At 34.6% G+C, this 26,074-nt stretch overlaps 1 protein-coding gene across 1 annotated transcript in view; it reads right to left on the bottom strand.

Moving 5' to 3' along the window:
• LOC149791913 (uncharacterized) overlaps positions 1 to 25,825 on the bottom strand; it is a 98,746-nt gene extending 72,921 nt beyond the window's left edge. Inside the window, exon 1 of the mRNA XM_089970427.1 lies at positions 25,192 to 25,825. Coding sequence (XP_089826553.1) covers positions 25,192 to 25,621 — 430 coding nt within the window. The 5' untranslated portion in view covers positions 25,622 to 25,825. The remainder of the gene's footprint in view (positions 1 to 25,191) is intronic.
• Positions 25,826 to 26,074: the final 249 nt, after the last annotated feature.

Raw genomic sequence — 26,074 nt, 5'->3', positions numbered from 1 at the left:
GCAAAATAGATTTAAGACTCGTCTTCGATGAATCAATTAAGTCTCCACTCATCAGAATCATGAACAATTTTGAGTGCTGCCATCACACCATCGATGTTGTTGCAGGCTACAAGATCACCTTCCATGAAGAAGAATGGGACAAGATCATTTTGACGGTCACGGAACATGGAAACCCTAATATCACCTGCCGGGAGATTCCACTGCTGTAGTCTGGAGCTCAACAGCTCTGCCTTACTCGTGGTTAGCTTAAAATCCCTGACACGTCCATTCAGTTATCCTTGCATTATAAAGTGTTGTTTAGAGGAGGATGATGGGAGAAGATATGGCTTATGTGACATTGATGGTTCAGGACTAGACGTTTCATCTTTGTCCTCTTCCTTGTCTGACTCAAGTGAGAATGATTCTGGTTCATCAGTAACCGACAGTCCTTCTCCCTGGGGTACTGGACCTATAGCTGATGGAATTTTTGGATCATACACAGTCAACTTTTTCTCCTTTGATACACCTTCTCAGCTGGAGGCACCATGCAGAAGTAACAATTGTTGATATGATCTGTTGGTTCTCGCCAAATCATTGGCACTGCAAAAGGCATATATGTCCTTTTCCTGTTCAACCACTGGCAAAGATTTGTGTGATTTCTCGAGCTGATATTGGGCAATATATTCAGCAGGTTGATGTAAGCATAGTAGGACTGCATTAACCTTGACTTATAAGAATAATATGATGCAATTCATATAATGTATGACGCAATACCAGCTTCAGATTGCATCATTCATTGTTTTGCCAAAAAAGCAAGTACTCCTCCGCCATTTCCAAGTCAAGGGTCGTATATATTGACCCAGTATCATATCTTTAAAACTAGAGCCAATGAACCATTTTAAGCATCATTTCCGTTCTCGGTGACCCAGAATTAGTAACGTTTGACTAAAGTTATATCGGAAGCATTTTGGCTGTAGACCCGTGTTAACTATTGTCATGATACACGTAGTGTCTAAATATGGACATGTTGCATGTGTTGTATACCTATGGACATGCTACGTGTTGTGTCTTACCATGATCGTGTTATGTACTGTGTCTAATTATGAGCGTATGATGTGTGAATATGGACTTGTCACTTGTAGTGTATACCTATCGCCATATTACGTATAGTATCTACCTTTGCATGTGTGCCGAGTAATGTCTATTTATGTTACGTGAAGTGTCTAAGTGTGAACATTTCGTGTGTAGTGTCTAACTATTTTACATGTCGTGACTCAATGTGTACAAGTTATGATTCATGATTAACTATGGATATGGTACGTGCAGTGTCTATGGACATAATACGTGTAGAAACAACATATTGACATGTTGCGTTTCCAGGAATTTACATCTAATGTGTAATGTATAAATTTTAGATATTACTTGCAATGTCTAAATATGAACATATTACGTGTGTTGTCTAACAATGGACATGATATCTGAGTAACTATGGATATACTACGTGTAGTGTCTAACTGTGGACATGCTAAGTGTGGTGTCTAACCATTGGCATGTTAAGTATAGTGTCTAACAATGAAAATCTTACATACAGGGTCAAATTATGAACATGCAGTGTGCGTTATCTAACTACAGACGTATTAATATGGTGTCTTACTTTGAACATGTTAGGTATGTTTAACCATAGACATATTACATGTAGTGTCTAATTAGAGACATTGTCTACGTATGGACATGCTACGTTTCCACAATTTACATATTACGCGTAGTGTCAAAGATTGGACAGTTTTCATGTTCAGGATCTTTGTGTAGTGTCTCAGAAATGGCATGTTATTTACAGTGTCTATAGACTATCGTTACACGAAGTGTCTCAGAAATGGCATGTTACTTACAGTGTCTAACTATAGACTATAGTTACTCGTAGTGTCTCAGAAATGGCATGTTACTTACAGTGTCTAACTATAGATTATAGTTACACAGTAGTGGCTAAGTATGGTCATGTTACGTATGGCGTTTAACTATTACAATGCTACTTACAGTGACAGTATTATGAACTGAATAAAAATTAATTCGAAAAAATGTTCTGTTCAGGTCCTAGAGAATCAAATGCTCCGAGTGAGTTTCAAATCCTCAAATGCAGTGGTATAATATTACAACTAGATCATATAAAAGATTCACCAACCATATCTAGGTACATATACACAAGCAAAAGGGGTGAAAACACACTTTACTGCTACTATATCTACGTGACTGATTACAAATATCACACAGCTTACACTAACGACATATTGTAACCCATCCAATGGGAATCAACTCAGTTCTTGGAACCCACCTGACAGACCTGTCCAATGAGAAACTACTCCAAAATCGTCAAAATCGTTTATTATTGGAAACTTGACATCTATGTATAGATCCTATGCAATCTACATTCGTAATATCTTTAAACAGAATTTTATATCAAAATACAAACAATTATCTATCTAATATGTTTACTACAAATGATCATTATCATTACAGTCAAGAACAAAATTATATATATATATATATATATATATATATATATATATATATATATATATATATATATATATATATATATAGAACGTGTAGTCTGTTAACTCTGTGAACTATGATTAATTAAGAAATGAAGTATTCCGATAATAACATAAACATAGTTATCGAAACGCTTATCTTACCAATATACCATCACAGACCGAAGTGATTATGGGTGTGTGTATGTAGAGGGGGGAGCATCAGTTGCTTCTCATTATGACTGAATCAAGTGAAATAATTCCTGGATAAAGTCTCTCAAGGAAGCACACTAATCATCAAACTCACCCAAATACTAGAGTTCCCGATGGCGCATTTGTCCTATCCTCCAACAGTGTCCGTGATTCAGACATTTTGCATATAAAACATTTCTTGTGAAACTGATAACCATTCTACAATTTCCGTGACACACTCCTGTCATCGCTTGATACACAATAATGATGGCTGCTTTCCATTACAGTTAAGAGGTAAATGGACTTCTTGTATACCTGAAACCAGGTTCACATGAAGGGATTGAGGTTTACTGGGGGAAATGAATAACTTGGAATTCAAGATGGGGCCATTTCTTAACTTGGACTGCAGAATATCGAAGCCAGTTCTGATACTCTTCAGCGATGAAAAAATGGTAAAATTAGCTGCTATGTTGGTCACACTGGATGACAGATTGGCACCACCGTTTTAATGTAGGACAACGTTACCATAATAAGATGTCTTATGTCCAAAACCTCATGTCATAATTTATCATCCACGCCGGATGAGTAGTGATAACAAAACCTAAACGACAGCCGTCATAGCAGCCATATTGGATGTATGACTGGCATCAGTTTCGTTTAGTTTGAACTTGGCATAATAAGGATATTGAGATAATGTGTCAATATTGAAGGTTAGTCATTCTGATTTTATATCCATGGAGACAAAAGAGTTATTCTGACGAAAACTTAAGATCAAAATGATTTTCCCTTTTTAAAGAGTAACATAAACATGATTTTCCGATGAGACACATATTGAACGTCATATGGGAAAATTTTAATGTAAGGTCTACAGAACAGCATAGGAAGATTTTATGAAAACCTTGTGATGGTCATTTATTCAGATTTTCAAGATGGTCACTGTGACAGTTATTATTCGACAATAAGTTGTCACCGATTTCATGTAGGAAGAGGTGGACATAATAGCAAGTCTTTTAATGAAAACATCTGTTTGTGTGATCATTCATGTAGGAAGAACAGCTATAACACGATTTTCAAAATGTGCGCAGTGGCGGTCATATATGACCAGCGATAAGCACCATTTTAGTATAGGACTAAATAAATATCATAAAAAGTCTTTTGATGAAAACTATGACTAGCGATAACACGATGTTCAAGATGGCTGTCGTGGCAGCCATACTGAACATCAAAGCGCCGTCGTTTACATTTAGAGGCATGCAGACATCAAAAGACATCTTTAAGTGAAAAACCCATGTCGATAAAACAATCCATTTAGGAATAGTAGTAATAATGACTTTTGAAAATGCCGTGTAAGCCATATTGGATTTCACATCGGCACCATTTTCATTTAGGTACAACTTGACATCATATCAAGTCTTCATACAAACGTCATTTAAATATGATCTCCGTTTATGATGAGCAGCGATAACGGTATTTTCAAGATAACTAATTTGACCACTGACCACTTAACTAGACCCAACTAGACCATGGGGTGAATGTGAACGTAAAATGTAGTGGCAATCAGCGAAGAATGGTATCGATAATTAACTTGTGCTAACAGATGTACCGACGAAAAAAGGAGGAAGGACAACACACCATCGCATAAGCTCCTATAACCGATGACCAATACAGCTAAATATTGTTTATTTCAGTATTAAGGACAAATATTTCTAATATAATATATACAGGTCGTTAAGACAATGTCAGTTATATGACACTTGTATTTCAGAACACTCAAACTAAGCATGCTGCCACCACATCCAAGACAGGTATGTTATCTTTTAAAGTAGATTACGTAGACTTGCCAGTCTAATCAGTATACTCCATCAGTATCTTTAGACACATGGGGATAGAAAGTATCTACTCGCTAACAAAGCTCAGGTTACAATCCCAGAGAGAGACATATAATTTATAATGTCGAAGGAATTGTCGTCACTGAAACATTTATTAAGAATGGCTGATTGATTTCATTGTCTAATATTCCTAACTCCAGACATAAGCTTACATATTTTATTAATCAACGCATGCCCTTGATGTATGGAGAAAAGTCGTAGATATATGGAACTATAAACTATGAGGGGGACTTCGGGGAAGGGGGTAGAGTGGTCTAAATAGTTGGTCTGTACCGACCACTGCCATGTTACCCCTGTCTGCGTCGGTTCAAGCCACAGGCTTGGCAAATGTAGGTATATAATATAGTTGCAAGTAACTTCGCGTTGGTTCTTCCCAGGGCTGATAAATGGTGTTAAACCCAAAACAACAAAACAACGTAAACTGATGGGTGGAATTAAATCTGAGAAAGGCAATTTCGTTTTCTTATTTCATAGAAAACATAGAGATATTGGAAAAAATAAATAAAAAATCAGCACACATATTATCGATTATTTTAATGTATGGAAAGTTTCAATCTTTCAGAAAAATCTAATCATTGTGAACATTCAGCAATTTGTTTTACAAAACGGATAACTATTGACAAGTTCTTGCTGTTGTTGCAAACCTAACGATATTATTCAGCACACGGTAGGCTGTACGTGGCAGCCAGTACAATCGAGAGGAAGAATTCGGGAAGATCCACCGACTACTGGCAAGCTTTCCCACATACCCACATTGGCCGAGTCTGAGACTGGAACCCAGTCGGACACGTGCGATGTCATTGATCGCTAACGGCTAGCGCCTTGGACCACTTGGCTACCAGGGGACCCATGCTGAGGAGTAAACCAAACAATTTCACTGTCAAGCCCAACTAATGATAATATCAAACTGCAATGCTGATATACAACTATATTTGGTGGAAATAAGTACAGAACAATAATAATGAGAACTGGATTATGATGTTTGTTTTTTTTTTCTCTTCTCGAATACATTCCACATTCAATTCATGTTAATAATATAGTATCCGTTACAAAACCTTAAACCATTTACATAGTCATGTCAAATCTTGTTCCACCTTTCAGTTTCAATGGTGAACATATGATTGGTTATACAGAATTTCCTTAACATTATTCTTTACGTTTGTGGCATACGTGTAACAAACGGTTAAACTTCACGGATTTCTGAAAAAGAATATCCGATAAACTGTAATTTTTATAAGAGTCAGAAACATTATAATGCCAATTGTATGTATGTTTTATGGAGAGATCGGCGAGCATTGTTGCCAACATTAAGGCTTGGATATTTTGAGCTAGCCTTATTGCTGCAACATTAGGTTAAATTATAAAATCATTTTGATATGACATTTCCTTGACGAAACAAATTGAGGGTGATTTAGGACTGAATAATTAAAGGGAAATGATTCCTCTAAAGGTAGAAGTTGTATGTTAGAAAATTCTTTCGCGTTTGAACCCTTTTTAACACGTATGCCACAAAAATATAAACTAACAAGTATGACACACAAATATAAACTAACAAGTATGACACACAAATATAAACTAACAAGTATGACACACAAATATAAACTAACAAGTATGACACACAAATATAAACTAACAAGTATGACACACAAATATAAACTAACAAGTATGACACACAAATATAAACTAACAAGTATGACACACAAATATAAACTAATTGTAATAAATATTTCGTGTAAAGAATCAAAGGTGGTAACAGTTGGATGCACCTGAATTATATGCCTCACAAGACGTTTTTGATGAATTTATTCGCATGCCAATGTTTTGCTGAAATAAGAAAATAATTACAATCTAACTAAGATACATCTATACGTACAGTGAGTTGCTATATAATACAAATATAAGCCTATTGACAGAACTTCTATTTAAATCACTTTTTCCATCTAAGTTCGAAATAAATATATATGTTGATGTTTCGTCCCATTTTGCTATGTCTGTCCAAAATATTAATCAGAAAATCTGCCTCTTTCCTTTTTGTTCTATCTTTCTTTATTGGCAATAACACACCATTAATAAATATGTATATTGTTTGGCTTTAATTGGCATTAAAATGCTGTTTTTTTCTGATTGAAGTGCTATGTTGTTCAGGAGTAACTGATTTAATGATGCGTATAAGAAACGTTACTTTTATTTTGTTGTATAGATAAGAAAAATAAAATGAAAGAAATCCCAGTCCGTGTACATGAACGCTACTTGTATGCGTATTCTTCTGTATGTACAAGATTTTCATTTGTATATAAAATGCAGTTTGATATTACGATTCATGGACTGAATAGTGAAAGTCTTCGATTAATATTCTCGATATATATATATATATATATATATATATATATATATATATATATATATATATATATATATATATATATATATATCCGTTATCTAAGATACAAACCGCAACAGTTTTATTTTTTTGAAAGTACAAATTATTATACATAATTAAAGTATAAGAAATGTTCGATTATGTTTGCTAATCCATCGTTTTTATTTTCAATATCTCTAAAATAAGAAAATGAAATTGTTTTCTCATATTGTTCCCACCCACCCCAAATTTATAATTTCATATATCTATGAATTTTCTCCCATACATCGATGAGGAAATATGAATTAGTAATATATGTGAGTTTCTCTCGGAGCTTAAGATTATAAGGGAATAAAATCAATGAAGTGTGAGCAATACATGTGTGTGTGTGTCTGTGTGTGTGTGTGTGTGTGTGTGTGTGTGTGTGTGTGTATGTGTGTGATTTGGATTTTTAACCTAGCTTTTAACAAGTTGTCAGTCATATCGCTACGATGTCTGCAGTGTGGCACTTTATAGTGATGTCTAGTACTGGGGCATCATGCCGCAGACATGTAGCATGATGTCCCACCCAGTTACATTATTCTGACACCAGGCAGACCAGTCCTAACCCTAACCTCTTAATGCTGAGCGCCAAGCGAGACAGTTGTTAGTGCCATTTTTGTAAGTCTTTAGTATGGCTCGGCCGGGATCAAACCCACGACCTTCCGCATCCGTGGCGGATGCTCTAACCACTAGGCCAATACATTTTGTAATGTACTGTTAGTACCACATTTTGTAATGGTTATTACAAGGCTAGAATTAGATTTGTCAATATTATACCTAGCATACAATTGAATATCTCCTAATGATTAAAATGCAGACTTACTATCCCCAAGTGTGGTGGTATATGGGTGCAATACTGACTGCAGACATGTTTAGTGTCGCAGAACTATGCAATCTGCTTGACAAGCTGATAAGAGAACAAACTCGTCGCAGCCTGCTCAACTTAGCCGACTGAAGCACCTTTGTCATCTAGCTGCGGTATGTTTTACCTTCATTACAGATCTATTTTTTACGGCATGTTGCAAATTTTATTGGGAAATACTTGATACAATAGAGACAAAACTATTTATATTTAAAACGACGATATGTAACATGTTTATCTTAAACAATCAACATAAAATAATATGAAACGTTTCGGAAAATATTATGAATAGTGTTTACAAGTAATGTCATTTACTTTTAGAACATATTCATAATCATGGCAACATCTGGGATTCAACTACGATTCAGGTCAGCAAAGAAAGCTGCTGTACGAAAGCGTCTTTGCTCAAGTTAGAAAACTACAATGTTAAGGTTTATTCCCTACTTAACACACCGAAATATTATTATTTTTCTAAGTTTTATCTCGTAATTTGAAAATTTTATTTTGGTGTATAACAGTGTGAAAAGACCGAACACGGAGACATTGCATTGCAGGTTTCTGCAGTGTATCGTCGCATATTTAATTTCCTTTCACACAAAGGTAAATGTTTCTAACTTACCAATGATTGATTTTTAAGTAACTTCCCCATACCCTATCCCGTTTTTGCGGGCCAGGTGATCGTGTGTAGGCCAGAGGCACGCTCCTTCACTTCGTAAGAGGCGACTGACGGAGGAAGAAGCCACCTTGGCTGAGTAGGTAGCTTGGGAGACTTGCAATGGAAAGGATACGGATTAAAATCCTGCCATTGATTCGGCTGGAGTCACATATGGTGGTGTATCACTGAGAAATGCAATTGCTTTGACATTAAAAAACCTATTTGTATTTCTGCTGAACTAAAAATGTACACCTGAATAATAGTCAATTTTGTAAAAGAAAGAACATGAAACACAGTCAAACTCTCCATATACACACACAAAATATTTTACTATTATAATGTTAAGATGCCACATATACAGTCGTAATTTTTTATTTTGTGTCGTTTGTATTTAAAGGTTCTTTTGGTTTTGACCTCTTCTACACGCCCAGTTTTTCTGTACGGAATCAATGTGAATTTGTATCGAATGACTTTTAATACAAACAAATTTCTCTGTTTCTTTGACTATATGACATTTACTTAAACAGACATATTAACAAGATTGTGTACTGTTTTTGTCCATTGAATTAATCAAAAACGAAAGAATCGTTTCGTCATAATGTACGATGTTGAAATTATTCAATAATACCTCATGCTGTTATTTGTTCATAATATATCTTAGTTTTTAAACGTATGTAGGACATTGGATTACATAATAATGACCGTTTTATTGTGTCATCACTTAAACTGAACCAATAATATAGCACAAATTCATTTGAATAGTCCTTGTTGTAAGTGTTCATGCATGTGAACTTGCGTCCATAATACAATCCTTCTACAGGTATCTTGCTTCAAGACCAAAATGTGTCACAGTGGCTTTTCAGCATTTATATCCAAGATGTGCTGTTGACTGTTTTGAGGTTCTCCGTTTGTATAGGAATTGGGAATTTAAAGAAAGTTTATGGATAGAATTCTCTTAAACGGAAGGTTTTGACCTACAGGTAAAGTGACTATACGCCTGTGATAAAATCGTGTAGGGAGGACATATTTTAAGCGTATTAGTCAAATGGTTTAAATGTCATATCATATTGCATACATTTATATTGGAGATATATGTCAGAAAGAATGTGGTGTAGATATGAACTTTATATCGAGGTAATTAATTAACAGTATTAATTATAACAGATTATCCACCAATCACGTGTATCCATACGGGAACACAAAAAAGAAGCAAAAGTTTCTTTCGCACTGGTACAGTATAATTTTGCATGAAGGACCTGTTATATGTATATAATAAATCTTGAGAGACGACAGCACCAAAATCATAAATATAAAAATTTCATGTACAATTAGACAAAGATAAACGATAATTTAAAAAGGAAAATCAATAAATGTCACACATTACTAACGTGTGCTAAGTTACGTAAGGTGTTAGCGACGTATTACATTCCACAGGCACTTTGTGGTTAATAGTAAAGCCAATATTTCATCAGCCGGATGAAGAAAGAAAGGGCTCACAGAGGATGGCAGTATTATAGTGGGATTTTCAACTTAAATTTATAAGTAAAGCAAAATTTTAGTTACTTTCATTTTTCTACTACTGTCTTTATTTGTAACGAAATCGATGCTAATGTATGTGAAATAATTAAACAATTTATATGGCACATTATTACTATAGCTGAGAATGAAGGGCTGAAAAACTAAATGCAGGAAATAATTCGTTGTCGAGAACATGAACGGTTGTTGAAGCTTCATATAGCTGCACGTGTAATAAGGTCAAATGAGAGCTTGCATGTCACAAAAATAAAATTCAAAGGCATATGCCAGATTACGAATAGTACCGAAAACAGCTGTATACGCCATAACGTTAGAGGTCATTGTAGCTTATCTTTATGATAGCTCGTGTATGACATGCAAGCATGTGAATAATGTTCATGATTTTCATTTTGTTTGATGACTTGGAGATTCAATAGTGCATACAAGAGCTCGCGATTGTTTTGAAGTGTTCATGGGCACCATACGACGGGTATAGGATCAATTTATTGCTGTCTATAATGTAGAAATTCTGAACAAAGTCAGTGGAAGAGTAAAATGTGCAAAAAGGTAAAGAAAAAGCTGGTTAAAGATAAAAGTGTTCACATTTTGAAAGAAAAACACTTGCAAAGACGGAGACCAACACATATAGACATACAAAAGTCACGGACAGACAACATGTAGTTATATTGGAAACACAAAATAGATATATATATACTCAACATAAAACTTGGATCATGTATTCATTCAGTATGTCCTTTGGTTGAGCAAATTGAGATGATATTTTAAAATTTAAGATTCCATCGTTTTATGATAAGTCTTGTAAGTTTCATTTACTTTCTCATGATTAGAAGAAGTTAGCCAGTCATCCCCGAGTGTTGACTTCTTCCACAAAAGGTTGACAGTAATTAAAGAAATGAAAGTGAACAAGATTTCTTGGAAAACATATTTTTTTGTTGTCGATATGTAATAAATGTATCATTGTTAAAGAAAAATGTTGATTTTGGCTAATATTCACTGTATTATTTCCTATTCTAATGAATAATATGTATTTCCTCTAGAACAAAAATACGCCGTATCGTCTTTTTCTCGGTGAGCAGTGTGGTGGCATTAGCGCTCAGAACTCAGTAGATGTTCATGATGAATGTGGCACTTACATTTACTTCAAAGCTTTATATATATATATATATATATATATTTGATGTCATTCTTGTCTGACATCAGACTTGCAAACCTCTGAATTTGCATTGGACATGCCTCTTCTTGATGTTGAATGCTGCCTTCTTGGATGATCAAATACAGTCTTCTAAACAGGCTTTTTGGAGTAGAGCTTTCTCGTTCCGATAATAGCTAGCATCGCTAACATGTGTGCTGTTTTTGAAGGGTGTCCAGTTTTTCTCGACTTCGTCTGAGTTCGTATCAGTTGTTAAAAATTGACTCTACAGCTGTTCAAGAAACACCTGCTTCATATTTTCATATTTCAGAATTGAAACATTGAGCTCTTTCCGCTCTTTTTGTTTCTGGTAGTTGTTGCTTGCTGGATCCGGATAGTTTGCTTAAGTCCATGAGTATATGGTCTGTCCAGCATCTTGCACTTCTTGTGGCCTTCGTCACTTGGGCCTATACTTATCTCTTCTTCTGGCGATGGCATAATCAACGAGATGCAAGCGGTAGGAGCGCAGGCGCATAAAAATCGTTTTGCTGTGGTTAACAGGCCGAAGACTGTATTAGTGATTAGCATATTTCCTCAGTATAAAGAACCAGTGGTCGTTGCATTTGGATGACGCCTGACCATGTCTGGTGATCTGTTTTAACTCTAGCATTGATATCACCAAGGATGATGAGCATGTCTGCCTTCTGCAATAAAAGACTCAAGGTCTTCATAAAATTCGTCCTTTTGGTTGGTCTCTCTGGCTGCATAGCGTCGATAGTTACATGTCGTTTTCAAGACAGAGGGATTTCCAGTTTCATTAGTCTTCCATTCACACCCTCTAATAGATTTGTGAGATTCATTTCCGACTGTGATTTGTTGGCAAACCCAACACCAACTTCACGTCGCTCTTCTTTACTTCAGTTATTCCGGAAGAAGATATAGTCGGCTTCTACTTCAATGAGTTGTTCTTTCGCAGGTTTGCGAGTTTTACTCAGGACCGTTATCAGGGTGTTGAGTCTGCCATAGCTGTTCTTTTCTCTGGTCTATCGGCTGAGGTACTCTCCTGTAGTATGTGCACATTTCAGGCACCGATGGTAATTTTCGTCACCTTTGCTGTTTTGTCTGATTTTCGACGGCTTCGGTATGATGATCTTGGTTAAAGTGAAGCTGGAAATGTTTAGGGCATCATTTTAGCCCTTTCTAATGCTAAGGAGATGAGCAGTGTGCTTTTAAATATGGTTACTTAGTCGCCCTGGAGGCTGTCGTGTTCACTGCTTCTTCCGACTTGTGCAAATCGAATATATGTTCTCAGCCGATTGTGTGCATTTCTGCACCTGATACAGATCCTAGTGTACCCACACGTTTCTGTACCGATCGTCCATAGCCATGTAAGTGGAAGGTGACTGTTATGGAAAGTGCGGCGATGTCACGACTGGAGCGTAAGCTGGATTAAAGTGAGGGAAAATGCATATAAACACTCTTACTCTCTCTCTCTCTCTCTCTCTCTTCGAGGCCTATATGAATCCAGTGACACGACAATATCGATACGTCTGTAGAAGAATCCAGATGAAGTTCTTTGTAATCGGGTCCTAATGCACATGGCCTGATATGATGCGCTGTCCACGTGGCTCTTACCGTCTGCCTTCACAGCCAGGGGAATGAGCATATGACTGGACACTCCACAGACAGGTATAGCTTTCCACTTTGTATATTGCCGCCTACTGCTACTAGTACGTACGGTACCAGGCGCGATTGACCAGACCTTAAAGAAAGTCACGGATTGTTCTCAAACGCCGTTAAATGTCATTAACTTGAACTTTCATGATACACTACTTTCAATTGCTTTAAATGGTAAGTGTAAATTCTGGATAAATTGTATCTTCCAGATCATTGATGTGTAAGAGCTATTCCCATGCAAGTAACTATTTCCGTTAATGTTCAGAAAATTCTTTATAACTGAAGATTATATTGCTGTCTGGAAGTTGGATATGGTAAACTGTTGTCTATAAAATATGCTTAGTTGACTGTAATTGGACGCAGAGCTGATAAACCTTCACTGAGTGAAGTTGTAAAGAAAATGTTGGCAATATTACATCAACATTTATATGTCTGTTATCATCATTTATTTTGTTAAAAGTCATATAGAATACCTTACACTCTTTTTACTCTTGTTGTTTCTCATGCCTGTTACAATATAATTTTAATTTATTTCATATTTTCTAATATTATTTCGTTTCATTTCTTCTATAGTTTCATTTATTACCTGCAAGGGCATTTTGTACATTTCATTCGCCTTATTACAATGTTAATGAGTATCATTTTATTATTTACTTGTGAGACTTTGTAATATTTATTTCTTTATTATCTCAGGTTTAATGATCAACATCAATTCACATTTCGTGCACGTTTTAGGTCTCTTGTTTTCAAATACATTGTTATTTGGGTTTTGTTTTTGTACATCATATTTCTAGAAACTAATTATCTCTCAAAGATTTCATGATCCGGAACACCTTTATGTATTTTTCCTTAAGAATAATATTTTCAGTTGTTGAACGATTAATCACATCATTTTCTTTTCAAGAAGAAACTCAGCTCCTCTTCAAATTCCTTTTTTCGGTCCTCGGATTCTTTTCAACTTTATGTTTGCGATCTTCTTTGTTTTATTGCGATGACATACTATATGGCCTGGCGCCACTAATCTTCCAGTCTTCCAGTCTGAAAGTGAATGGATCGCCTAAAATTACTTGCCTGCTTTTAAACATTTCCTCATTAAAGTTAGGAAAGTAGCTATTTTTCAAACCTGTTTTAAATTGTTTCACAAATTTCAATGTAGGCATTCCAAATGCATCTGCGTTCTTGTAACCAAACATATTGGTTCATAGCTTTTTGATCGAGCTTCTTCACCCAAGGTTAAATAGGTTGATCTACGATGAGTTGTATTTTATTATCTAATTAGCATAAACCCGTATTCTGGTTTCATTTTGAGACTTTAACGTTCCGTTTATACTTTCCACTACAATTATTTTTGCCTGAATAAGAGGAATAATATTATGTATGTTTATTTTCCAGAAAACCCGTATCTTTTATGTTGCAAAACTCTTTGTTTGCCTAATCGAATTGTATATCTTTATGGATTTCTCTCTTTGAAGATTTCTTTTTTTAAAAATGCGTATAACATCGAACATTTTTTCTCCAGTTTTCATACTCAGTATCATTTGCAAAATATTATCCAGTGTTGTTAATGTTGTTTTTGTTGTTTGTTGTTGTTTTTGTTGTATTCTCATATGCATGTGAACTAGGTTTGTCTGCCAGTGGTCGTCTATGAAATACTTATTTGAAGGGAATCTTTTCCTGACAAGTTCCTATCTTCAATTCAGGGTATTATCTTTCTTTTAGTCCTGTTTTAGGCATTCGCACAATTGATTTATATTTGTATAAAGAATATGACTGGAAAAATGTCTTACATGTTGGTCTTGTCTTACTCTGCAAAACCTAATTTTGTTGAGGATAAGATGTTTGCGACATCGGTCATATAATACCGTGAAAAACATCCACAGAATATTTCATGGTCGATAAATTGCTGTTAAAGTCGATTATTATACCCAACTACCTCATGTATGTATGTATGTATGTATGTATGTATGTATGTATGTATGTATAATATTACATGTTCAGTGTACTGTAAATCCATAAATGTCAAGCTATGTTCCTAACTCTGTTGTGTAATAATGAAAAATTAACTGAATGAAATCTCCTGTAAAGAAGAAATAAAGTCATACATACATACATACATACATACATACATACATACATACATACATACATATATGCATGCATATATACATATATACATATATGCATGCATATATACATATATACATACATACATACATACATACATACGTACGTACGTGCATACATACATACATACATACATACATACATACATACATACATTAGTTGGATATAATAATCGACTGGAACAGCAAACATTGGCATAAATCTGAAATCATTCTTACGTTCGACAATTGAGAAAAAAGTTTGTAAATGGCTAAAGATAGAATACGTTTTAGAAGGTCATCACTTTGGCTTGTAGGTAACACCTAAAGACATTTTATCGACCATGAAATATTCTGTGAATGTTTTTCCCCGTATTAGATGACCGATGTCGCAAGCATCTTATCCTCAACAAAATTAGGTTTTGCAGAGTAAGACAAGACCAACATGTAAGACATTTTTCCAGTCATATTCTTTATACAAATATAAATCAATTGTGCGAATGCATGAAACAGGACTAAAAGAAAGATAATACCCTGAATTGAAAATAGGAACTTGTCAGGAAAAGATTCCCTTCAAATAAGTATTTCATAGACGGCCACTGGCAGACAAACCTAGTTCACAAGCATATGAGAATACAATAACAAAAACAAACAACAAAAACAGCACCAACAACACTGGGTAATCTTTTGCATATGATACTGAGTATGAAAAATGGAGAAAAAATGTTCGATGATATAAGCATTTTTAAAAAAGGAAATCTTCAAAGAGAGAAATCCATAAAGATATACAATTTGATTAGGCAAACAAAGAGTTTTGCAAAATAAAAGATACGGGTCTTCTGGAAAATAAACATACATAATATTATTCCTCTTATTCAGGCAAAAATAATTGTAGTGGAAAGTATAAACGGAACGTTAAAGTCTCAAAATGAAACCAGAATACGGGTTTATGCTAATTAAATAATAAAATACAACTCATCGTAGATCAACATTTTTAACCCTGATTGAAGAAACTCGATCAAAAAGCTATGAACCAATCTGTTTGGTTACATGAAAGCAGATGCATTTGGAATGCCTACATTGAAATTTGTGAAACAATTTTAAAATGTTTGAAAAATTGCTACTTTCCTAACTTTTAATGAGGAAATGTTTAAAAGTAGGCAAATAATTTTATTCGATCCATTCACTTTCAGACTTGAAGACTGGAAGACTAGTGGCGCGAGGCCATCAAATACGTCCTCTCAATACAACAAAGAAGATGGCAAACATAAAGTTGAAAAGAATTCGAGGACCAAAATAAGGAACTTGAAATGGAGCAGGGTGACTTCTTGGAAACAAAATGTTGTGATTAATCGTTCAACAACTGAAAATATTATTCCTAAGGAAATATACATAAAAGTATTCAGGATCATGAAATCTTTGAGAGATAATTAGTTTCGAGAAATATGGTGCAGAAAAACAAAACCCATCAAACATTGCTTTTGAATACATACATACATACATACATACATACATACATACATACATACATACATGCATGCCGCGTATAAAATCGGTTTTATCACTTTTCGCACGTAGTACACGAATTTTATGTAATGTATTTTTTAACAATTTAATGAGACTCTTTGTAGTCAACGTCAAAACAACTTATATAACATCAGATTTTCAGGTCTAAATCAGCTAACATTGTTTGAAAGTGACTTTGATCATATATTAAAACTTTGATTGGGTGGAAATAATATTAGTTCAATCTATACAAATACGAATTCAATAAAAACAAATCCAAATGTTCTGGCATTTTAGCTCTATTCGTATTAAAGTTATAATCTATTTTACCTTATTTTAGTCTCAAACAAATTTTGAAAACATGAGACCAGAGACAGTAATGGAATATTTCGCTTATTGCTGACAATATCATTGACAGGAGTTCAAAACGGCAATAATGTCATAGATGAAATCAATAGCAAAGTTCTCTCCTGTGGGAATTTATATTTAACATTATACATTTGATACCTAAAGGATTTTTATTTTGTGCAAGATCAAAGCTGTGTCATGCTCAAGATCTCTCAGAGACAATTTCTACAAGAAAATATAGACCATACACAACGACACTTTCTAATTTCAATTCACTGGTGCAATACTATAAACGGCTACTCCAAAGAAAATATGAAAGTGAAATAAACTAGCTGTACTTGTCTACCCATCTCGTTAGCAATGACAAATATTCAAAGACGATGAATGAAAGTCTCCCAGCTTAAATGTCATTCAGGTTGTATTAAGCACGGATAATGAACATTTTCTCATAGAATGATATTCTATTTAAAAGCTGACCTTTGATGTGCATTGTAGTGTCATATTGTTGTTATGTGTGCAAAAGAAACGTGAGACATGGTCAATGGCGGATAGCAGTTCAGACAGAATGATGCACGATACCACAGGCAGTAGCTCCTTAAAAGAAGGTACCGTATTCATGTAGAGCAAACATCGTATTTCGTTTGTATTTTTATTATAATGTTATCTGATATGGGTGTACATGTATCCCCCCTAAACAAAATATTCAGACCTGTGAACAATTTAGTCTTCATTACAATAAAATAGGTTTTGAAAGCTTATCGTTCTGTGAACAAAAAATGACCTAACAAGACTCTCTTTGAAGGTCATCACGTTATTTAACAAGAATGATACACGCATTAAAGATATGATCATAAATGATAGGTAATTCTAGAAACAGTGATCCATCAAGGCAAACAATACTGTATTCAGCTCAAGACTTCCGTTTTCGTCGTGTTGTTGATCTCTCTCTCTCTCTCTCTCTCTCTCTCTCTCTCTCTCCCTCTCTTGACGATCTCTGAATGTAAAGATAGATATGTCTATAACTTCGGTCAATCATAATTTACTCAGTATGACATAAGACGTTTAAGTTGAACGTGCGCTGAAATACCACATATGAAGAATCATTATTTTATAAATAAAATAAAATTCTGGTTAATATGTACCACTACCTACCTACCTGCCTGCCTGCTTACCTACCTACCTACATGCATGCATGCATGCATACATACATACATACATACATACATACATGCATGAATGCATGCATGCATGCATACATACGTACATACATACATACATACATACATACATACATACATACATACATACATACATACATAGAAGCATTCATAGACATACAGACAGACAGACACACAACTACCTAGATGCAAGCTAATGACAGGTTGCAAAATAGAAAGCGGACATACCTGAAGCGATGAATAAACTGCCCACAGGTCAGCAAGATGGGTGCAACAATTAGTACATTTTATTAAGACTAAGGACATCGCATGTTTTAAGGTTTTTAAAAAGTTCCAGATCAATTATTCACTAATTCGATAACCTATTGAATTGTGTGTGTTTATCAATACTACTACTACTACTACTACTATTACTACTACTGCTACTACTACTATTACTACTAATAATAATGATAATAATAATAATAATAATAATAATAATAATTATAGCAATAATAATATCTCCTCTCCCAGATCCTAAATGATAATTATTACCATTTTTGTTACCCCTAGATTTCCTGAACTGTAATATGAAAAGGAAATTTTGCAAAATGAAAACAGGACCAGATTGAAAATGTGTTTCACACTCATACAGAAGCTTAAACTCCAGACCCAAGTTTCAGTACAGTATAACTTTAGCACACGGAAACACAGGCTTAAACTCCAGACCCAAGTTTCAGTACAGTATAACTTTAGCACACGGAAACACAGGCTTAAACTCCAGACCCAAGTTTCAGTATAGTATAACTTTAGCACACGGAAACACAGGCTTAAACTCCAGACCCAAGTTTCAGTACAGTATAACTTTAGCACACGGAAACACAGGCTTAAACTCCAGACCCAAGTTTCAGTACAGTATAACTTTAGCACACGGAAACACAGGCTTAAACTCCAGACCCAAGTTTCAGTACAGTATAACTTTAGCACACGGAAACACAGGCTTAAACTCCAGACCCAAATTTCAGTACAGTATAACTTTAGCACACGGAAACACAGGCTTAAACTGCAGACCAAAGTTTCAGTAAAACATATCAAACGCTAACACACAGGCTTAAACTCCAGACCAAAGTTTCAGTTAAACATATCAAACGCAAAACACAGGCTTAAACTCCAGACCAAGGTTTCAGTAAAACATATTAAACGTCAAAACACAGGCTTAAACTCCAGACCAAAGTTTCATTAAATCATATCAAACACTGAAACAGAGGCTTAAACTTCAGACCTAAATTTCAGTAATGTATGTATGTATGTATGGATGGATGGATGGATGGATGGATGGATGGATGGATGGATGGAATGTATGTTTGTTTGTATGTATGTATGCATGTATGTATGTATGTATGTATGTATGAATGTATGTATCAATTAACCTTTTATGTAGATTTGCAAGCAGAAGTGGTAATTTTCATACAAATGGTGGACACAATACAGTGGGATTCCTCTTAAGTCTCCGTGTGGTGCTCAATACAAAAAGAAACAACTTTTTTCAGATGTTATTGAAGTCGTCACTTTTCTTACTGATTTAAAAGTCATTCTTGCGTCATTTAAAGGTAAGTGTTTAATTAAGCTGTGAACAGCTTAGAAACTTTCAACCCTGGTCAATCGATAGGTCGGATTAAACTAAATAGTAGCCCTGTACTTGTACCAACATCAACTGCAATATCGTTTTAATGTGGCAAGTACAGGAAGCTAGAACATTCGGAACAAGTTCGAAACGTTCCGCCAATGGTCGACAAAACTCAGAAATACTACACTATCCGCCATATACATGATGTTTATCAGATTACATCATGTGCATCATCGTAACCTTCATTCATAAAGTTAAATGCGGGCAAGTGAAGTTAGAGGACATATACTTGGCTAGGACGTTCTCGAGTTTTCATTTGTCATGCACAAACTCTAATATCAGAGATCTTTCATTTTACTAACTTCTGTAAATAATTGCATAAAAGGTATCACCTTGTGTTTTTGTTACATTTTGCCTAGAATAATTTAGCGCGACTGAGTTCTCCGCCATTTTACGTCCATTTTCCTTTCTGACTCGGTATGACTGGAATTTTATAGGAAAGTTACGAGGAGTTCCGCTTGGTGACAAAACTCTGACAAGATATTTTAATTTGTTTTGCGGGTTTCACATTAAATTTCAGCACATTGTAGACTACACATAACTGAGAGTATATTTGGCGGAGGAAGAACCCGGAAAAACCACTGGAAGCTACCAGCTAGCTTTCTTACATATCCATCATTGACCGAGCCTGATAAAGCTTTCCAGTAGCTTCTCGAGGGTCGGTGGTTCTTTCCGGGGATTTCCATGGTTCTTCCTCCACCATTAATAGTGGCCGCCATGTATAACCTACCGTGTGCTGAAAAATGGCGTTAAACCCTACAACAACAACAACAACAACATTGACCGAGGCCAAGAATCCAACCCATACCGACAGAGGTGGGAAATCAATGATTGGTAAAGGCCGGCGGGGGGGGGGGGACAAAACATTATGGACTAACGAGAAGGGCAATACAAATTTCTTTTACAAAAAAAGTCTAAGCTTCAATAGAAACATTTGAAATAGCGATGAAAAAGAATGCTGAGAATAGATTCACATATCGTGATAATAACTAACGCCATCTTGACATTTGCTTTCTTTTAATTGTCTTTGTGTCAGGAATACGTGGTAGAGATTCGACGATTCATTATTATAACTGCATGGAAGTTGGTACAATAACTGAATTTTAAGCGTTTCTCTCAGGCTTTAATATGAATGCTTGTAATTGATATTAGCGAAGTAAAATTTAATAAATATGAGGTCCTTGAATAATTGTATTATTCATCATTATTATCGATAACCATTTACTTTAGTAACATATGCAAGGCTTGAAATTGTGTTATGTAAATTGTATAGTATGTTTAAAAGTATGTGAAAATTGTATTTGCTGTTGTAAAATTTAATAGGATATACTACCCTACATTCAATAATCAAACTTCTCTGCATTGTTCTATGTTCGTGATTCAAGTTATTACAAATGAGACGCATAATTATAGGTTCATGATTCAAGTCACTACATATGAGACGCATAATTCTAGGTTCATGATTCAAGTCATTGCACACGAGACGCATAATTCTAAGTTCATGATTCAAATCATTGCAAATGAGACGCATAATTCTAGGTTCATGATTCAAGTCACTGCATATGAGACGCATAATTCTAGGTTCATCATTCAAGTCATTACGTATGTGAAGCATAATTATATATTCCCATCGTTCAGTTCGTCATATACGAGACGCAAAATGATATGTTCATTGTTCAGTTCGACATATGAGACGCATAATTATAGTTATGATTCAAGTCATTGATTATGAGACGCATAATTCTACATTCATCGTTCAGTTCATCACATTCGAGACACATAATTATGCGATATTGATAACGTACATCTACACTAACACAACATGTCTGAGACGTTAAGTTTGGTGTTTTGTGTACCAAAATGTGAAGTAAGTGATTCGGTTAAAACAAGTGCCATTTTAAAATCTACCAAGAAAAAAGAGAAATACTAGTATGCAAACATTTGGGATAAAAACAAAATACATTTCAGGTTTTCCTTATCCTTAACATCGACCAATAAAAAGACGGCCATACGAACATGGATTAAACTTCCCATGTAAGCTTCCCATGTTGGCAAAAATAGCTTTAACTTTACTAAAACAAGCATCACTTATTATATAAGGAATTAAACTTGAATGGAATTGGTTCCAAATTCATAAAAACCTTTTACATAAACTGAAGAAGACAAGAATGTTGTAATAACGGTTTTGACTCTTGAAGTAAGTAATAATCTTTAAATTTTTCACATTAATAGTTTGTACATATTTATCAAAACAAGAATGCTTTTAATTAAAAATTTGGTATAATTTTATTTTCAAAATCGAATTAAACGCTTGCAAAATATGTCACTAGTTAGCATGAAAAGAAGCATTACTTTTCTTACTAGGACAGTAATCCCTTCTCTATGTAATGAGGTTCTCTAGATTTAAATACTCTTTCTCATTTATGTTATCTTGATTGATAATATAAGAAGAGTTTCCTTATCACATCCACCTTCTTTGGCATTGGCCATGGATATCATCCACTGTCGACTCTATATCTATCTATCTCTCTCTCTCTCTCTCTCTCTCTCTCTCTCTCTCTCTCTCTCTCTCTCTCTCTCTCTCTCTCTCTCTCTATATATATATATATATATATATATATATATATATATATATATATATATATATATATATATATATATATATATATATATATATATATATATATATATATATATGCCATTGGGCAGTCAAAATCTTGGGCACCCCTCGCAAATTATCTCCAAGTACGTTGAATCAATAGGCCGGTGTCTACTCTGCATATTTGGTAATCGGGCACTGTCCATGACGATATAAAAGTTTTGTATATTTGATTGTATGAGTACAACAATAATATTTTATATTTTAGTTATGAGAACACAATGTTTTGTTATTGGCTTTCTTATAATATTATATTATACTATTATACTTATACTTACATATATATTCTTTCAATATCCAAATTTACTCCAAAATTGCTCAATGCATTCTTTCTTTCCTATTTTTTCTTATCAATTATTGTTGTACATGATATATAAATAGACAATATATTTCGAAAATCCTTTGGACATTTTCAACGTGAGTCTGTAAGACTTCTAAATACGATGACAATGAGAAAATTAGCAACAATTTGCTGTAATTGACAAATGCAGCATTCGTTTCACTATTATCGTCATAAGTCCATTATCTTATGATAAATTATCAAGATTTGAAATGTGATGCCCTGTTCAACATACCGTCTACTTTTCAACGTTTTACATCACCTTGGATTAATTTTTAAGAATTTGTTTTTCAAATACATCAGTATGAAACTTTAGACATGGTTACAACGGTCTGAATGCCTCTGCTTGCTACATTGAATACAAATATATATTGAAGTATTTCTGTTTTTAAATGACTAGAAAGCTGAAGCATTTGCTGAAAAGGTAGGCAAATTTTCCAAAGGATTGCGCTTTAAGTTTTGTATTTCATTTCTTCTTCAAACTTATATCATCAGCAAGTTTAGGACGTTATGAAATTTACTCTCTCTGTCTCTGTCTCTCTCTGTCTCTATCTCTGTCTCTGTCTGTCTCTGTCTCTCTCTCTCTCTCTCTCTCTCTCTCTCTCTCTCTTTCTCCCTCTCTCTCTCTCTCTCGCTTTAGCATTGGTAAAATAAATAAGTTCAAACATTGTGCGAAATAGAAATATTAAAAAGTTTGCCATTCAGTTAGCATTCACCTTAATGCATATGTCGCCAATACCGTGTGAGGAAAGAGACGCTATTGTGAAGAACGACATGTAAGACAAAGGGGGTGGTCTCCCGTATAAGTACATTTACTAGTAAACAGTAAGTGGTGTAATCCACAGTTACAAATAAAAAGGCTTTAAGCAAAAATATTTTAGAAATACCAGTGTTTTCTTTTATAATCTTAATTTACATCTATTTAAAAAAAAATTTAATGACAATAATTTTCAGTAGATATACTACATATTTTATTTTGATAAGTAAAACAACTCTTTAAACTTAATCAGAATCAAATTAAATTGAATTAAAATATTTTTGTTAAGGCATAGTGTTGATATTTCTTAATTTATATATCTGCTTTATACGACATAAAATAAGTTATACAGTATCTGAACAAAACATTGTTTTAATTTATATCATGTCTTCACATCTATCTAAATACATTAATGACTGATGAAAAATTGATGAAAATAAAGTGCTAATGAATTTGATAAAGGTATATGAAAATAAACTACTTCTATCTAAAGAAAGTTGATTAAAATATATAAAATAAAATATTTTCTTTGCAAATAAATTAATGACCTGGATATAAAATATATATGAAAATAAATATCAGAGTTTAATTAAAAACCTAAGAAAATAAAATATTTTTTCTAAATAAACTAATGATTTATTATATAAAACTAAAATATTTTCTGTTTAAAAAATTGTCATTATGTTTGAGAAAGATATATATGCAGCCCAAAACAGGACAAATACCATGAATTACAGTATTCACACATCTAATGCTATCATGATATTCCCCAAAATAAAGGTAGCAACATTCAATATTTTTCCTCTAATTGGAAAATGAAGGAAACACTTGTTACACAAACCAGGAATAGATGAATTATGTTGAATAAAGGGATCTTCGTCTTGTTTAATTGCTACTAACTTCTGGTTCTAAATTAAATGAATTAGACGTTACATTACGTGTTATTATGGTGCGTTTATAATTCTACGATATCCGAAACGTATTTATTATGTAGTAAAACGTTTTAATGCACCAACTCTAGTACTGCATACTGCAATAAAATCACCAGACAATTGATTTTGCGTGAGCACAACTTCACCACTCTATACTCAAATATCGTTTTATTACCACGCCTGAAACACTGTTTGATATTTAAACCAGTGTCTTTTATTTTAGTATTAACAACCAATTTTTTCAGAATGAAATGTTAATTACAACATTCGTCTGTCTGTTTTATGAACTATTGTCTTTCATTATTGCCATAGCTAGCATAAAATAGTACTTGAGCGTTGTAATATTCCTCTCATTGGTGCTGACACTAGCTAGGCCGTAAACTCTGTTTTTTTATGTCTTCTACAAGCAGTGATAAGTGTAGTTTCTTTGTCATAAACTGTAATAAGCGTTGCTTGTTAGGGTGAATAAAAAGGCAATAACATTTCGATTTTTATGTAGTCGTCGCTTTCATTTCTAGGGCAACTTGACCAAGACCTAGTACCCAATTCTGTTGTTATTTTTATTTCCCCATAAATGATTTTAAAGGTAATATAAAAAAAAAGAAATGACGCCCTACCGCTAGGACGGGGCGGTGATCTTTGGCACTTGAAATTAAATTCTGGATAAAGAAAGAAAGTGGTTGGTAAATCAAGCTGTAAATATACCGGCTATAAATAAATCCGCCTTAAGAGTGGTTCTAAGGTACAATAGGAACGGTGGTAAATAGATCAAAGAGCAAACTGTATTGATCAAAGTGTGAAATGGGCAGTACATAAGGAGTACATGTAAGTAATGAACCGCTTTACGTCACTTACCTACAATCGACATCCAGGGATAGAAAGACGGGGCGTCGTGGCCACCATCCCCAGGGGTTGGGGTAGCCCCCTGAGAGCAGGGACTGATCGGCTCATTTTTGTTGCCATTTAGGCTCGATTGAAGTCCTTCGGCACAATTTTCCCTGAAACGTAGGTTCGCGGCCATAATATTATTGGGGTAGAAGGAGGGCCTGCTCCCATGGAATCCCATTCGAAAATCATGGTTCCGTTGTTGAAGGGCTTCCATCCGGCAAGCCTCGGCCTGGTAGGAGTTCATATAGTACCTAGAGGACCTGTAATCGGCCCCTGAGGAACAAATATCAGGAATATTGAGGAAATGATCCATGTATGCTTGTGCATTCTCTGCACTATGTAAATCGTGGTCTGGTCTCACAACTCCGCTTTGCCTGATAGGCAGATATGAGCTCATAGCGATCGTGCAAAACCCTTCAACTCACTCGTCTCACTGTTATTAAATGAAGGCGAAACCATGTATGTGAAAGAAAAAATATTTAGAGCCGAAATTCATAGATAGCTTGAAGTCTTGCAACCCGTACTTGTGATAAATGTGCACATTTTTCTTCACATCCAATCAGATCAAGAGTGGAGTTGACCTCCTTTGACCCCGAATCGCTTGAACAAACTGAAGAGATTCTTCCGCGCAAGAAAGCAGTTCCACAGTTGCATAGTGACATAAGAGAGGGCTGTATTGCATGTTGGAAATTTAGCGATAACATAAATAAATGGGCCTCATCGATGAATCTGTAGGCATGGCGAGACTTTGATGTATACAAAGAAACAAGGGAGAGTTGAGCGGGAGTAATACCAGGTCACACATAGCGCTATAAATCGGTACTTCAAAGCAAACCAGTGACATACTCTC

The sequence above is a fragment of the Sinohyriopsis cumingii genome, chromosome 9, assembly GCF_028554795.1.
Source record: "Sinohyriopsis cumingii isolate HCF-2022 chromosome 9, ASM2855479v2, whole genome shotgun sequence".
NCBI classification, from domain to species: Eukaryota; Metazoa; Mollusca; class Bivalvia; order Unionida; family Unionidae; genus Sinohyriopsis; species Sinohyriopsis cumingii.
This window is presented reverse-complemented; position numbering and strand designations above follow the sequence as displayed.